Source organism: Tupaia chinensis, unplaced genomic scaffold (genome assembly GCF_000334495.1).
Source record: "Tupaia chinensis unplaced genomic scaffold, TupChi_1.0 Scaffold000047_1, whole genome shotgun sequence".
NCBI classification, from domain to species: domain Eukaryota; kingdom Metazoa; phylum Chordata; class Mammalia; order Scandentia; family Tupaiidae; genus Tupaia; species Tupaia belangeri.
The window spans coordinates 7,721,676-7,737,717 of record NW_006159505.1 but is presented as its reverse complement, the minus strand read 5'-3'; the positions used below and the strand labels follow the sequence as shown (position 1 = coordinate 7,737,717).

General features: G+C 46.8%; 1 protein-coding gene across 1 annotated transcript in view; it reads left to right on the top strand.

Annotated features, from left to right (window-relative positions):
- Positions 1 to 16,042, top strand: part of LOC102502580 (tumor necrosis factor receptor superfamily member 23) — a 26,602-nt gene that overhangs the window by 1,983 nt on the left and 8,577 nt on the right. Inside the window, exons 2-5 of the mRNA XM_006141168.3 lie at positions 5,277 to 5,388; positions 10,753 to 10,881; positions 14,102 to 14,210; positions 15,770 to 15,906. Of these exons, the coding sequence (XP_006141230.1) occupies positions 5,277 to 5,388; positions 10,753 to 10,881; positions 14,102 to 14,210; positions 15,770 to 15,906 (487 nt within the window). The remainder of the gene's footprint in view (positions 1 to 5,276; positions 5,389 to 10,752; positions 10,882 to 14,101; positions 14,211 to 15,769; positions 15,907 to 16,042) is intronic.

Below are 16,042 nucleotides of genomic sequence, written 5' to 3'. Positions count from 1 at the left end.
CGGGCGCAGCCTGCAGGACCGGCCCTATAGACTCAACGAAGTTTCAGTTCTGGAGTGCAAGGGAAACCCGGCCTCGTTCCGGCCCCAGCACTCCGTCCCGAAGCGGCGGCGGCGGGAAATTGCTGACCACCCCACGCCGGGCATTTCCACCTCCCCGCCGCCCCCATCCCCACCCCTACACAATGCCGGATTCCACCTCCCCGCCGCCCCCATCCCCACCCCTACACCATGCCGGATCTCAGGGAAGGCTGAACGCCCAGGACGGGCGAAATGCCCCGGGGCAGCCCAGGAAGGGGCACGACAGGAGTTTTTCCGTTCTACCCGGTGAGTTGCTGTCCCATGTGCTCCAAGGACAGAGTAGAACAGTGGCCATCGCGGGCGACTGCGACGCGGAGCTTTGCTGAACAGTGGTCAAGTGGTAGCCGGCCCGCGCTGCTGTGAAGTTGGGTTCGTTGTAGAGGAGGGTGGGAAGCAGGCTTATTCTGTCAGAACTTAGTTTTCAACTGTTGCTTTCTGTTGGAGTTTTAATCTTTATTTCCTTCATTCTTCCTAAAAAATGCAAATTTAGTGAGAGACCTTTTTTGTGTTGTCTCATCTTTTGTTGTTGTTTTTGCCATGGGCACTTGCACTAGCTGGAGAGAGACAGTGAGAGGGAAAGTGAGAAATCACCCTGGCCAATGGCCAGCCACAATCCTTTCTCCATTTTCCTCTCAGGATTTTGGGCACCAACGCACACAAGCCTAGGGTGATTTTCAAGCTCCCGGGTCCCAGACTCAAACTGCAGTGGGCCATGTGAGAGGCCAGCACCTTAATTATCACACTACCTGCTGACCCTGAGAGGCCTTTATTTTAGAGAAAGATTTTTGTTTTTGTCTTTATTTTTGGAGAGGTTTTTTGCTATAGGGCATTGTGTGCTCTCCAGAAAGACAGAGACAGAAAGCAAGAAATCACCCCCCGAGGGGATGGCCACACCGCAATTCTTCTCTTCCATTCTTCTCTCAGGATCTGGGGCATGCACACACACGCGCCCGGAGTGAGTTTAAGCCACCGGATCCAGGACTCAAACCTCAGTCGACTACGTGGGAGTCCAGCAACATAGCCATTATGCCAACTGCTGGTCCCGAGAAATTTTTTTCACTATAGCACACGTGCACCTGTCTGAGAAGCAGAGAGAGACAGAGACACAGAAAGCGAGAAATCACCCCTAGGGGGAGATGGCCACACTGCAATCCCTTCTCCTCCAATTCTCCTCTTGAGATTTTGGGCGTGCACACATGCTTGCCGTGAGGTTTAAGCTGCTGGGTCTGGGACTCAAACTGGGATCGACCATGGGGCTCCCAGTGATATAACCACTACGCCATCTGTAGGTCTTTTTTTTTTTTTTTTTCTGTAAGCCAATTTTTATTATCTCTTCATTTCTTGCATTTGAAGTACTCTTCACTGAAAGACCATTTTTTAATTGAGGAGGTATTGTGTTAGTTTTATCGGGAGTCAGTTTGCATGCAACGTGCAGCATAGGCAGTATTGACATACAGAGATGGTCCTGAAACTGTCACCTGGCTTACTGTCACACGTCCATCACCCCCAAAAATGTCTCCTGCCCACTTAAGATCCCTCCCTCCTCTCTTATCTACAGGCATCCAGCCTCCTGCTATGTCTCCCTAGAGGCTGGTTTGCCCTTTCTAGAGTTTTGTGTAGATGGAACCCTTCAGTGCTCTTCACTCCATAGTCACTGAGATTCACACCTTCCCCCAACCCCACCCTGTGTGGACGGACCAGGCTTTGTTTGTTTCCCTGTTGATGGATATCCGGGTCATTCCGATCTGGACTATTACAAATGAAACTCCGGTGGCTCCCGTGGCTCCTGCCTTTGGTGTCATAATCTAAGAGTCCATTGCCAGAGGCAAGGTCATAAAGGTCGACCCCTGTATTTCCATCTGAGAGTTCTATACTTTACACTCGTATTTAGGTCTTCAGTCTGTTAAAAAAAAAAAAAGTATTGAGGTAAAAGTTGCATTACATAAAATCAGCCATGTTAAAGGGAATCATTCAGTGTCCTTTTGCACCTTCACAGGTGTGATAAATGGACAAACAAATCTGATATATCTATACAACAGAATATTTGGATTGTTTGTGCTTGGAGCTATTATGCTTGGCACTGCTGTGAATATTCGGGTGTAGGTGCTGTGTGCAAACATTGCAATGGTTTTGTCGCTGTCTTTTTGTTTGTGTGTTCCTGGGTATATACCCTAGAGTGGAACTGCTGGGTGGCATAGTGATTCAATATTCAATGTTTTCCTCTTTTTTAAAAAATTATTTTATTTAACTTTATTTATTTATTTTTACATTTTTGACCAGAGAGGGACAGAGCAAAAGCAAGAGCAGGAGAGAGAAAGTGAGAAAGTAAGCCAGGACTCGAACCACAATCGGCCATGTAGGAGTCCAGCACCCTTAACTACCACACCACCTGCTTGGCCCCCAGTGTTTTCCTCTTTAAGGAAACCTATCTAACTGGTTTCTTTCTTTCTTTCTTTTTGTAGTTATTTTATTTAACTTTATTTACTTATGTATTTTAATTTGACCAGAGAGGGACAGAGGGAAAGTGAGAAAGCAAACCGCCAGGTCCAGACTTGAACCACAGTCGACCATGTAAGAGTCCACAGTCCTTAACCACCACGCCATCTGCCAGCCCCTCTAACTGGTTTATGTAGCTGAGAAATTTTATCCTCACAATCAAGAGTTCCGATTTCTCCACATCATTTTTTTTTCTTTTTGGAGAGGGTTTTGCTACAGGGCGCAGGCACTCACCAAGAAGACAGAGAGAGACAGAGAGACAGAAAGTGAGAAATCACCCCCCCAGGAGGGATGGTCACGCTGCAATCCCTTCTCCTTCATTCTCCTCTCAGAATCTTGGGCACGCACGCACACGTGCTCGGCGTGAGTTTTAAGCCACCGGGTCCGGGACTTGAACCACGGTCGACTACATGGGAGTCCAGTGACATAGCCATTACACCAGTGGCTGGTTCCCCAATTTCTCCACATCTTTGTCAACACTTGTTTTATTTTAGGTTATTATTGTGGCCATCATCATGATGTGAAGTATTAGCTCATGGTGGTCTGATTTGTATTTCTCTACTATCTAATGACAAACATCTTTTCCAGTGCTTATTGGACAATCGTATATCCTCTATGGAGAAATGTCTGTTCAAGGCCTTTGTTGTGAATTGGGTTGTTTGTCTTTTTATTGAGTTGTAAGAGTTTTTTGGTGTATTCTGGATACTAGATCCTGTTTAAATACATGATTTAAGGGGCCAGTATATGGGGCCGAGTGGTGTGGTGGTTAAGGCACTGGACTCCCACGTGGCTGGCTGAAGTTCAAGTCTTGAAGCTGATGACTTGCTTTCTTACTTTTCCTTTCTCTCACTGTCTCTCTCTGTTCAAATTTAAAAATAATAATAAATGAAATTAAATGATTCTTTATTTTTTAATTTTATAGAAAGATTTTTGCTATAGGGCACATGCACTTGCCAGAGAGACAGAAAGTGAGAAATTACCCCCCTGCGGGATGGCCACACTACAATCCCTTCTCCATTCTCCTCTTGGGATCTTGGGCACGCACGCACAAGTGCTTGGCCAGAGTCTAAGCCACTGGGTCCAGGACTCAAACCACGCTAACTATGAGTGAGGCCAGTGACATAATCATTATGCCATCTGCTGGTCCCAAATAAATTATTCTTTAAAAAAATACCTGATTTACAAATATTTTCTCACATTCTCTTAGTATATCACATTCTTTATTTTTTTTTAAAGGGAGATTTTTGGTATAGGGTGTGAAAGAGACAGAAAGTGAGAAATCACCTCCCAGGAAGAATGGCCACTCCATAATCCCTTCTCCTCCATTCTCCTCTCAGGATTTTGGGCACTCACGTGCACACGCACCTGGTGTGAGTTTTAAGCCGCCAGGTCCATGACTCAGACCACAGTCTACTACCTGGGAGTCCACCGACATAACCTTACACCATCTGGTGGTGGTCCTAGTCTTATCATATCCCTTTTTGTAGGGGGGAGAGTTTGTGTTTTTTTTGTTTTTTTTGTTTGTTTGTTTGGGGTTTTTTTTTTTTTTTTTTTTTTTTTTTTTTTTTTTTTTGCTATTGGGCGCGTGCGCTTGCCAGAAAGACAGAGAGACAGAAAATGAGAAATCACACCACAGGGTAGATGGCCATGCCGCAATCCCTTCTCCTCCATTCTCCTCTCGGGATCTTGGGCCCACACGCATATGCGTCCGGCATGAGTTTAAGCCACCGGGTCTGGAATGCAAACCACGGTCGACTACGTGGGAGTCCAGTGACATAGCCATTACGCTAACTGCTGGTGCCTCAATATTCTTGATAATGTCCTTCATTCACAAAAATTTTAAATGTTGACAAAGCCTAATTTATCTATTTTTTTCCTTTGGTTATTCCTGCCTTTAGTGTGGTATCTGAGAATCCATTGTTAAATTCAACTTTTGTCTTTTTTTTTTTTTTTTAATTTTTTAGAAGTTTTTGCGTTACAGTGCATGCACTCACCAGAGAGACAGACATACAGAGACAGTGAGAGGGAAAGTGAGAAATCACTCCCCAGTAGGGATGGCCACCCTGCAATCCCTTCTTCATTCTCCTGGGATCTTGGGCACACACACGTGCCCAGCGTGATTTTCAAGCCATCCATCTGAGACCGAACCACAGTCAGCCATGTGGGAGTCCAATGATGTAACCACTATGCCATCTGCTGACCCCCCCAAAGATTTATCTTTATTATTTCTTCTAAGAGTCACCAGGTCTGGGACTTGAACTGCGGTCGACTACATGGGAGTCCAGCGCCATAGCCATTATACCAACTGCTGGTCCCATCTGTCTATCTGTTTCTATCTCCCTTAACTTGTGGAGAAAATAAGTTGATAAACATTTTTAAATGTAATTTAAGAGAGAATATGAAAGGATTTTTATTGCCTATGAAAAAGTTTAAAGCTTACTGGCTTGGAAAATACTCAGTAAACATGAGCTATTTTTTAAGCATTATTTTATTTAACTTTTATTTATTTATTTTAATTTGACCAGAGAGGGAGAGAACGAGCGAGAGAGAAAGAGAGAGAGAAAGTGAGAAAGCAAGCTGCCAGGCCCAGGACTCAAACCACAGTCAGTCAGTCTTGTGGGAATCCAGCACCTTTATCCTCCGCACCACCAGCCGGCCCCTAAACATGAGCTTTTAATAACATGTTTCCTCTTCCTTTCCAGCTGAGACTGACTGCCACAACTGAAGAAGACGCCATGCAGCTCTCTGACCCCGAGTCCTGCAGGCCTGATGAGTATAGGTTCGCCGGCCGTTGCTGCCAGTTATGTCCTGCAGGTGAGTTGGCGGGTCGGGGGACGCAAGCTAGAGCGTGGACTTAGGAGGCTGGAGCAAAGCCAGGGACTGTGCCAAGGAGAATGACGGCCAGGGCTCTGCTTGCTGATCTCCTGCTATGCAGAACGCCAGACAGGTGTTGCCTGCCCCACATGCCCATCCACACCCAGCCCCTCACAAGAGGGCCCTTGCATGTGCAGGAGAGTTTGTGTGTCTCTGGTGGTACTGACTGTCCAAGGAGCATCCAGCAGCCCCTCTTGGTCTGGGGTTTCCCACCCACATTCCCTACAGGGGGTAAGTCCTGAAACCCAGCTGAGGGGACGGGGGCATTTAAGAGGAGGATCAGGGGACGAAGGAGCAGGGATTGGGCCTCCTCCTCCAGGCAGGCTATCTAGGTGAGTAGGGGCAGGGAAGGCTGCTTGGCTGTTTTAGCTGAAGGACATGATGCAGTCGTCCCCAGACGTAGCGAGGCTCAGTCAAGACCAGCCAGCCAGGTTGGTGATTGGATGGAACATTCGTTGCTACCTTGCGGATGCTGACGTAGAGCTCACCGTCGTACACAGTCTGTTTTCTATTAAAGAAAAGCAATAGCAAAACTGCGTAGTTCTTCCTCACAATAACTTCGAATAATCAGATTTCTTACCAAAACAGACACATACCCTCCCAGTACCTTCTGCATCTGCCTGGAACCTCCTCTGGCAGGTGAAGAAATGGAGCCCAGCAGGGTTAGGTAGCTTGCTCAAGGCCGTACCCTTTTGTTTTTTTTAAAGAATTATTTATTTAATTCCATGTGTTATCATTATTATTTTAATTTGACCAAAGAAAGAGAGAAAGGGAAAGCGAGAAAGCAAGCTGCCAGGCCTGGCACTCATTCACAATTTACTATGTGGGAGTCCAGCGCCCCCAATCACCATGCCACCTATTGGCCCAAACCATACCTTTTTTTTTTTTTTTTTTAGGCTTTTGCTATAGGGCGCATGCACTCACTAGAAAGACAGAGAGACAGAAAGTGAGAAATCACCCCCAGAGGGGATGCCACAATCCCTTCTCCTCCATTCTCCTCTCAGGATCTTAGGAACGTACACACACACACCCCCAGCATGAGTTTAAGCCACTGGGTCCAGGACTTGAACCACGGTTGACTACATGGGATTCCAGCGACATAGCCATTATACCAACTGCTGGTCCCCTCCAACCATAGCATTTTTAGCAGCGGCACCAGGCCTAAACTATCTTGTCCTAATATTCTCCGACAGCAAAGGATATGTTCCTACACCAGGGTCTCCAAGAGGATTCTTGAGAAGACTCGTCGGATCCAGAAAAGCTGTTGTTGTCAATTAAACATTCCTTACAGTGAAAGGGTAAAGTCAGCAAAGTTAGGAGAAGATGCATGGGGCAGAGTCCAGGAGACACCATGCACCAACTTCCACCTGTCCTCTCCCAGTGGGGTCCATGGTCAGTCCAGCTATGACGTGGGACAGAGCGATGGAGCACTGCCCAACACAGAAACTCACTAAGCCTCGGTGTGCAGGGCGCAGTGGGCGTTGGCCACGTGGGCAGAGAGTTCCCACTCTGCTGACCTTAGTCGCTCAGTGCGGCCCGGGGCCCAGGTGAGCCATGCACATTCCCCACGGATCACCCTGCAGCATAGACTGTCTGCACTGGCCCACAGCTCTCAGTACATGAGGGATCTCCAAAACGCTCATTTTTAAAAAATGCATTGAGGCCAGCAGATGCCATAGCATTTATGTCACTGGATTCCCACATGGCCAACCACGATTCAAGTCCCAGACCTTGAAAAATCAGGCCAGGTGCGTGTGTGTGCATGTCCAAGATCCCAGATCCCAGCAGGAGATGGAGAGGAAGGGATTGTGGTGTGGCCCTCCTCGGGGTGGGGGGTGATTTCTCACTTTCCTTCTCACTGTCTCTGTCTCTCTCCAGCTACTACATGTGCACTAAGACAAAAACCCTGGAGGGGGGGGAGAAGAAAAGAAAAGGAAAATCATGCCAGGCGCGTGCGTATGCATGCCCAAGATCTTTTTTTTTTTTTTTTTAAAGGGAGATCCAGGTTTGATACCAAGCCCCTAAAAAGCCAAGTGCCGGAGCCACACTACTGTCCCAGCTACTAAGAAGGCTGAGGACAACGACAGAAAGAGGGCCTTTTTTTTTTTTTTTTTTGGAGAGTTTTTTGTTTGTTTGTTTGTTTGTTTGTTTTTTGCTACAGAGCACATGCGCTCGCCAGACAGACAGAGAGAGACATAGAGACAGAAAGCGAGAAATCACCCCCCAGGGGGGATGGTCACACCACAATCCCTTCTCCTCCATTCTCCTCTCGGGATCTTGGGCACGGACGCACATGCGCCCGGCGTGAGTTTCAAGCCACCAGGTCCGGGACACGAACCGCGGTCGACTACATGGGAGTCCAGCAACATAGCCATTACGCTAACTGCTGGTTCCCTGCAATTCCCTTTTGTCCATTCTCCTGTTGGGATTTTGGACACACGCATGCACACCCAACATGAGTGTTAAGTCACCAGGTCCAGGACTCAAACCATGGTTGACCCCATGGGTGTTGCCTGCCTTGTTGGGGAGGGATCGATCTTGGGCTGTGTCACAGCAATCTTGTCCTGAGAGCAACAAAGCTAGGAGTCCCTTATTTAATCCCTCACAATGCCTCCTATGAGTACAGTGGCTGCTGCCATGTACAGCTTAAACTCTTCTGAATAGCTTTTTGTTTTGTTTTTAATTTTGCCAGAGGGCGTGTGCACTCACTGGAGAGAGAGGGAAAGTGAGAAGGCACCTCCCCACACACACGCAGGGCACCATCCCTTCCCCTCCATTTCTCCTTTCAGGGTTTTGGGCACATGTGCACATGTGCTGCCAGCGTATTTCTTAAGGCACCAGGTCTGGGGCTCAAACCTCACAGTCAGCCATGTGGGATCCAGCCGCCTTAACCACCACGCCACAGGTTGACCCCTCTTCTGAACATTTCTTTGTTGGGTACATCGACTACTATTTGTAGAACCATAAAATGTTAGTAGTACTATGAAGAATGCTAGGAATGGAGAAAATAATGTCAAAAGATGTTCCTGGGACCAGCAGTTAGCATAATGGCTATGTCACTGGACTCCCATGTAGTCGACTGCGGTTCGAATCCCAGATCCAGCGTCTTAAAGTCACGCTGGGTACGTGTGTGCCTGTGCCCAAGATCCCGAGAGGAGAATGGAGGAGAAAGGATTGCAGCGTGGCCATCCCCTCTGGGGGGTGATTTCTCGCTTTCTGTCTCTCTGTCTCTGTCTGTCTTCCTGGCGAGCGCACACGCCCTATGGCAAAAACCTCTCCAAAAAAAAAAAAAATTGTTCCTAAGGTCATTCAGAAGTTTGGAGAGACCATTTCTGATATTTTCCAGACAGATGCTTAGAGATCAGAAAGCTTTTCTAAGTTTTGCTAAAGGGCACTTGTGCTCCCTAGAGAGATAAAGAGAAAGTGGGAAATCATCCCCCAGCAGGGGTGGTCACACCACAATCCCTCCTCCTCCAGTCTTCTCTCAGGATTTTGGGCACATGTGCACACACACCCTGTGTGTTTTTCAAGTCTCCGGATCTGGGACTTGAACCATGCAGTGTGTACCATCTGCTAACCCCCAGAAAGCCTCTTTGGCCAAACAAAGAACAGATAAAATGACATGCACATGTGAGGCTTACTAGTCATCAAAGTAAAGTAATAGTCTTTGAAAATTCTTTTGCCTTTTTTTTTTCTTTTTTGGAGAGATTTTTGCTATAGAGTGTGTGTGCCTACAGAGAGACAGAGAGAAGAAAGTGAGAAACACCTCCCCCTCCCCTAGTAGATGGCCACAGCACAATCCATTCCCCTCCATTCTCCTCTCAGGATTTTGGGGCATGCACGCACACGCACCAGCATGAGTTTCAAGCTGCCAGGTCCAAGATTCGAACCACAGTTGGCCATGTGGGAGTTCAGCGTCTTAACCTCTCTGCCACCTGCTGGCCCCCAGTGTTTGGAAGTTCTAGCCAATGGAAGGAAGATCTGTGAACCTGCTTGGTACACAAGTGTGAACCAAGCAGCCAAGCAGCTTCATGATAGTGTTCAAAACCATAGAGTATGGGACCAGCAGATGGCATAACGGTTATGCTGCTGGACTCCCACATAGTTGACCCCAGTTCAGTCCCAAGCCCGGTGGCTTGAAACTCATGTGGGGTGCATGTGCATGCATGTCCAAGATCCTGGGAGGAGACTAGAGAAGGGATTGTGGTGTGGCCAACACCCAGGGGGTGACTTCTCACTTTCTGTCTCTCTGGTGAGCATGTGCATCCTATAGCAAACATCTCTCTTTAAAATAAATTTAAAAAAAAAAAAAAAAAACGGAGAATATGAGTAGTAGACCCAGCCGCCACTCTGCCAGCTTGACCAGAGTTGGCGCCAAGAACCAAAAACTCACTGTAGGCACTTTATAGCAAATGTGTACCAGGACTCGAGGACCGTGGCTTTCCTGGACCACCCCAGGAGCCTTAGACATCCGCTGGAGATGGAGATGCCCCGTTCGTTTTCCATACCAGGGAATGGCATGGAATGCCAAAACACTGGTGGAATCTGAACACAGACAGTCCCACTGTCCGATGTGCACTTTGATGTTTGCTTTCTTGTTCATTGTTCCCCTGTGCAATCAAAATCAGGTAAATACATACCCGGTAACGTGAAAAGTCTTCTACCATTGCAGCAGGGTAAGGAGCCTGATGGGGGGCTTATAAGGTCGGACACGGTCCCAGGGAAAAACTTCTAGAGGAACCAGCTGGCCTGCCCCTAGGAATCATGCCCATGGACGCCTGTGCTGTTCAAGTGCAGTGTTGATGAGCTCCGAATGGAACATGTGTTCCTTCGTGTTGGATCTTGATCCCTTCAGAGGAAGCCAGGAAAATGACTTATGCAGGAAAATGTGGAAAGTTCATGAACCATTTATTTCCGGTTTTCTCTGCTGGAGTGGGTACACGCTGAACTCTGGCTGGAGAAGCAGAAAAGCTCTTTTTCCACATACCAACTGCTCGCCCACTCCAAGCCTCATGTCTGATGTCAGAGGACACTTGTGATTTCTGTCGTGTCCCATGGCCTGGCTGTTCGGAGGAGCAAACGCAGCACAGGTAGCCAGAGCTCTGGGCAGCTGCTAAAGCAGTTTCCGTCTAGTCGAAAGGTTAGGGAATTCTAACAGTCCAGAGATCACTTTGATCCTGAACTGCACGACGTAAGTATTTCTGTTTACAGATTTGAGGACGAGCCTCCTGGGGCTGGGCTGGGTAGATGGAGCACAGGTGTGCCCTGGTGAAGGATCTGACCTGTACCCAACCTCTTGCATAGGCGAGTACGTTGGCAAGCCCTGTGTGAGCCCCCACACCCAGGGGAAGTGTGTCAAGTGTGACGAACAGACCTTCACAGCGTTCCCCAACGGCCTGGACGCCTGCCTGCCATGCTCTGTCTGCCGCGATGGTGAGTCTGCAGGGAGGGCACCTTTCTTGACCTTGAAACCTGTGGCCGCTTGACCCACACACAGTGCCCAACCTAGGAATGTGTTCCAAGGAAGTCAGTAAAATTGAGCCTAACTATGTAGGCATAAAGATGTTGTCTATTTAACTGAAAACTTAGGAAGAAGCCAAGTGCCCGTGAATCCAGCATCTGGTAAGAAAAAGCACTGTGGGTCATCCCAACCCCATAGCCAATGGCTAAGGGAGCAGAACCCACAGGGCTGACCACAGTTTGCACCCTGGCCCCAGCAGCTTGATAAACACGCCAGGCGTGTGTGTGTGAATGCTCAAAATGCCCAACAGAAGAGAACGAAAGAATAAGGATGGTGGAGTGACCACATCCCATGGGGGGGAGACTTCCTTCCTCTCTCTCTGTCCGCATATCTGTCTGTCTCTGGTGAGTGCACAAACCCTCAGCCAAATTAAAAACAATTTTTTTTTTAATAAAACAAAGAAAGAAAAGATAGCGATCACAAAACACAGTGCTCAGCACTTGCTGGAAAGTGGCGGAACATTTGTATTGGCTTAATCATTGTCCCTGATATTTTCTCAAAATAAGAAACAGTCATTCCAGTCTGATCCAAAATTTAAAATAACTTATTTTTTTTTAAGAATTATTTTGAGGGACCACCAAGTGGCGTGGTGGTTAAGGCGCTGGACACTCTCACATAGCCAATTATGGTTCAAGTCCAGAACCTGGTGGCTTGCTTTCTCATTCACTCTCTCTTTCTGGCTGGTCAAACTGAATAATAATAATAATAATAATAATAATAATAATAATAATAAAGAATAAAGTTAAATACAAAATAATTATTTGAAAAAATAAAAAAGAATTCTTTATTATTATTTATTATGGTTATTTTTTAATTTGACCAAAGAATGGCAGAGAGAAGCAAAGGGGAAAAAGCAAGCCACAAGGTCCAGGAATTGAACCAAGGTTAACCATGTGGGAGTTCAGTGCCTTAAGCACCATGCTGCCTCCCGACCCCAAAGCAACTTATTTTTAAACCATTTATTCTAATTGCAAATTATTAAAGTCAATCCAGAAAACATAGAAAAGCATCCACAATAAGAGCAAAAAGATAAAATTCGACCCTCAAATAATAAGGAATTTTTTTTATTTATGAAAGTTTTCAAATTTGTAGGAAAGGTGAAAGAACAGAATAGTGTGTACCAATAGATTTTCTTCCTAAGATGAAATAATTGCTCACATTTTACCAGGTGTGCGAGTGTGTGTGTGTGCAAGTTGGTGAGCTATTTTGAAGATATTTCACTCCTAAACACTGCATCATGCATTTTCTTCTTTCTCTCGTTAATTAATTAATTAATTAATTTTTAATTTGCTCTAGCCATCAGAGAAAGAGAGAAAGCCACCAGGTCTGGGACTTGAACTGCAGTTAGCCATGAGAAAGTCCAGTGCCCCAACCACCATGCTGCCTGCTGTCCCCTGCATGATGCATTCTCTAAGAATAAAGACATTGTTTTACAGGACCACAATGCTGTGATTACATCCAGGAAAATTACAGTGATTCCTGAATATCATCTAAGTCCAACCCATATTCAAATTTACTGTGATCTAATTTTTTCTTGGGAAGCAGATACTATGTCTGCAAAGGATGGGGCCAAGTACTCTGCTCCCTCAACATCCCATTGTGGAAAACTGAGGCTGAATTCTGTCACAAAGTCAGACAGCAGTTGCTTAACCTCAGAGCAACAATGCATAACATGTAAAATTTCAATGTTCATATTTGCGCTGAGGTCCACAAATGAAGTTGAAAGGTGAACAACCCAATAGGAAAACAATTTCATTATTTTTTTGTAAGCCACAAAGTTACAGTCTCAATTATGAGATGTCTGGCAAATGAATTTTTTTCTTTTTTTAGTTTGCTACGCATTACGTGTACTTAAACAAAGACAGAAAAAGGGAGAATGAGGGGAAAGTGAGAAATTATTCCCCAGGGGAGGATGGCCATGCCACAATCCCTTCTCTTCCATTCTTCTCTCAGAATTTTGAGTACATGTGTACATGCACCCAGTGTGTTTTTCAAGCCACTGGGTCTGGGACTCAAACCATGTAGTTGGCCATGTGGGATCCAGCCGCCTTAAAGTCCTGGCCCCTGGCAAGTTATTTTTAAAAGGTGGATACTCTGAGCCTAGGGAACTACTACTGACCATTTACAAAGAGTACCTTTAAATGCATAAAAAGAAGTTCATGGGGGACCAGCAGTTGGCGTAATGGCTATGTTGCTGGACTCCCACGTAGTCGGCTGCAGTTCAAGTCCTGGACCCGGTGGCTTAAACTCACGCCAGGCGCATGTGCGTGCATGCCCAAGATCTCGAGAGGAGAATGGAGGAGAAGGGATTGAGGCGTGGCCATCCCCCCCTGGGGGTGATTTCTCGCTTTCTATCTCTCTGTCTCTCTCTGTGTTTCTGGCTAGCGCACGCGCCCTATAGCAAAAACCTCTCCAAAAAAAAAAGGAAGTTCGTATTCACTAGGAGTTTTCACAGAGCAAATCAATGAGCAGATTAAATATTAAGCAGGCTGACAGAGAGGACTAGATGTGCCAGGGGCCTGGAGACGTAATGTCCAGGAGCAAGTCCCTTGTCGGGGACAAATCAAGACTACAACTAATAGTGAACTATGGGGACGGTTTGAGACTAGTTCAAAATGTTGAATATGGTCGGCTTCATAGCCTGGTGGATAGAGCAGCCAGATGCCACAGGGCCAGCTGCACTGTTTGAGTCCTGGACTTGGCGGCTTGAGAAACACACTGGACCCGTGCGCATGCCCAACATCCCAAAGGGAGGAAGAGATAGAAGAGGAGGGACTACAGCATGACCGTTTTCCATGGGGGAGCACTTTCTCCTCTCCCTCTCTCTCTCTCTGGTGCACACACTTGCTCTCTAGCCAAGAAGAAAAAACAACTGTCAAACATGCAAACCTTTTGAGCCAGTCTCCAGATCTAGGTATTTAACCTGGAGACAAGTGTGAGAGGATGCTCGTAGCCATGCTGATTGCAGTCTTCCGCACTTGAGACCCTCTTGGCGCACTTGCTGTGGCTGGTTACATCCCATGCAGAGACAGGTATGCCATGTTCCTGTTTCAAGTGTGGATACAGGTCCACAGGTACGTATGAGGATGAGTGATCTACCTTGGGCTGACCCTGGTCTTCTCTGGCCTGCAGAGGAAGAAATGGTGGCAGAGTGCTCTTCAGTCAGCAACCGGAAGTGCCAGTGCAGAGCGGGCCATTTCTACCATCCAGGGTCCTTGGAGCTCTGCAACCCATGCAGCAAGTAGGTGCCACTCTGCACAGGTGCCTTGGGCACGGGTTGGAGACGGCCTTGGACTGGGCCTGTGTGGGGATTATTCTTCATGAGCTGAGAGCCGGCAGGACCCTGACTTACAACTGGGCCAGTACAGTCCATCTGAGCCCAGAGAGACAGTCCCCATCCAGCTTATTGCTTCTTGTTTATGTCTCCGCAAGTCCATAGCATCTCGCCGCCTCCCAGGCTACTGGGCTGTCCGAAAGGCCATGATGTGTCTTTCTATGCAAAAGTGCATCTTATTTGCAAAAATATTTTTTATTAGCATTAATTCTATTCTTTGTAGTTCTTTTTCTTTCTCTAGAACTTTCTGGTTGGCCTTTCCCTTTGTAACGCATCACTGCCTCTTTCATGTCTCACTTCATCCAGGTTTCCATGGCCCACTATCCCTCCTCCATCCCATCTGGCTCACTGCTCTGATGGTCTGCTACCTGCTTGTCCTGGACCTCCCTTTCCCATCCTCATGGGTTCTGCCCACTGCCTTCTTCTTTCTCAAGTTGTCTCCTTCGTTTCTGCCGAAACATATCTGTACCCAACACCCAAGGAAGGGAAGCACGGTGTACAATGCACATCATTGCTGTTACATAGGCCTTCCTCACATTCCAGACTGGCTAAGTGCAGAATTTTGGCTGGGGAAGTGTTCTCTCAGAATTACAGAAGCTTCCAAACAGGGTCCTCTGGTGTCCAGAGTTGCTAACAAACTAGCCAAATGCTTCACCCAGGATTGTTATATTTTAGCTTGGGAGACCCAGGACTCTTCTCAGTAATGTCTCAAGCCTGATTTCAATCAAAAGTAAACAGTGACAGACCAGGCAGAGTTATAGGTTCCTTGAAGGATGTGTAGCCTGGAGATTTCCCCGGTGTTTTCTGCTTTGTTAATCTGGAGTTTGAGGTGTAGTAATAAGATTCACTTATTGCCATGAAAAGGTAAGAAACCCAGATTACATCAGAAAACCTGGAATGAGTTACATGATTTTTACAGAAATCCATGGTTGTTACCTTTTGTTAGATGCAGAGAGTTTGACAGCTGTGAGGTCAATTAGCAAATGGATAAATTCCTCGTTGGTTCAGGCCTGTTACTGTAAAATTACTAAGATGAACAAACATGACTGCTAAGTCTGTAACTTGTAGCAGTTAGGAAGAATTGAGCCAGAATCCCTGCGCCTTTGCTAAAAGCAGAGCAAATTTCTTAATTTCTTCAGTCCATGGGCCAACCAACTGGGCTATACATAGAGGAGGAAGACATGTAAACTTCCCTGTGCTTAGTTAGAATCACAGGGATGCCATCTGAGAGGACGAGCTGGGGTGGTGACATTGTGTGGCTTTCCATGTACCCTGCACCCTTCATGGTGGTCTGTGATCACACCATGCAGTTGTCCCCAAATGTGGGTTGGTGGACGCACCTCTGCTGCATGTCAGGCCCCTTCCAGGTGCTGGGAAATGGCCCCAGACACCATCTTTGGTGATGATGGTATCCCAGAGGGCCTTGGCAGGTGGGGAAGGAATACCATGGATGTCTCTCCCCCTAGGTGCCCCAAAGGGCAGGTCACCCTCCAGAAGTGCAATGCCACAGCAGACACTGTGTGTGGCTTAGCTGGCCCCAGCACCACCGTGAACACAATGTGCAATTCAACTGGCTGTGATGTCACGAAAGACATAAGAAAAGGTAAGGAACCTGGATTGCAGCAGGAAGTCTTACTGGGCTGGTCCAAGTTTGAGAGTTTGTTTATTTATTTATTTATTTATTTATTTATTTATTTATTCATTTTTGGAGAGGTTTTTGCTATAGGGCGCATGCACTC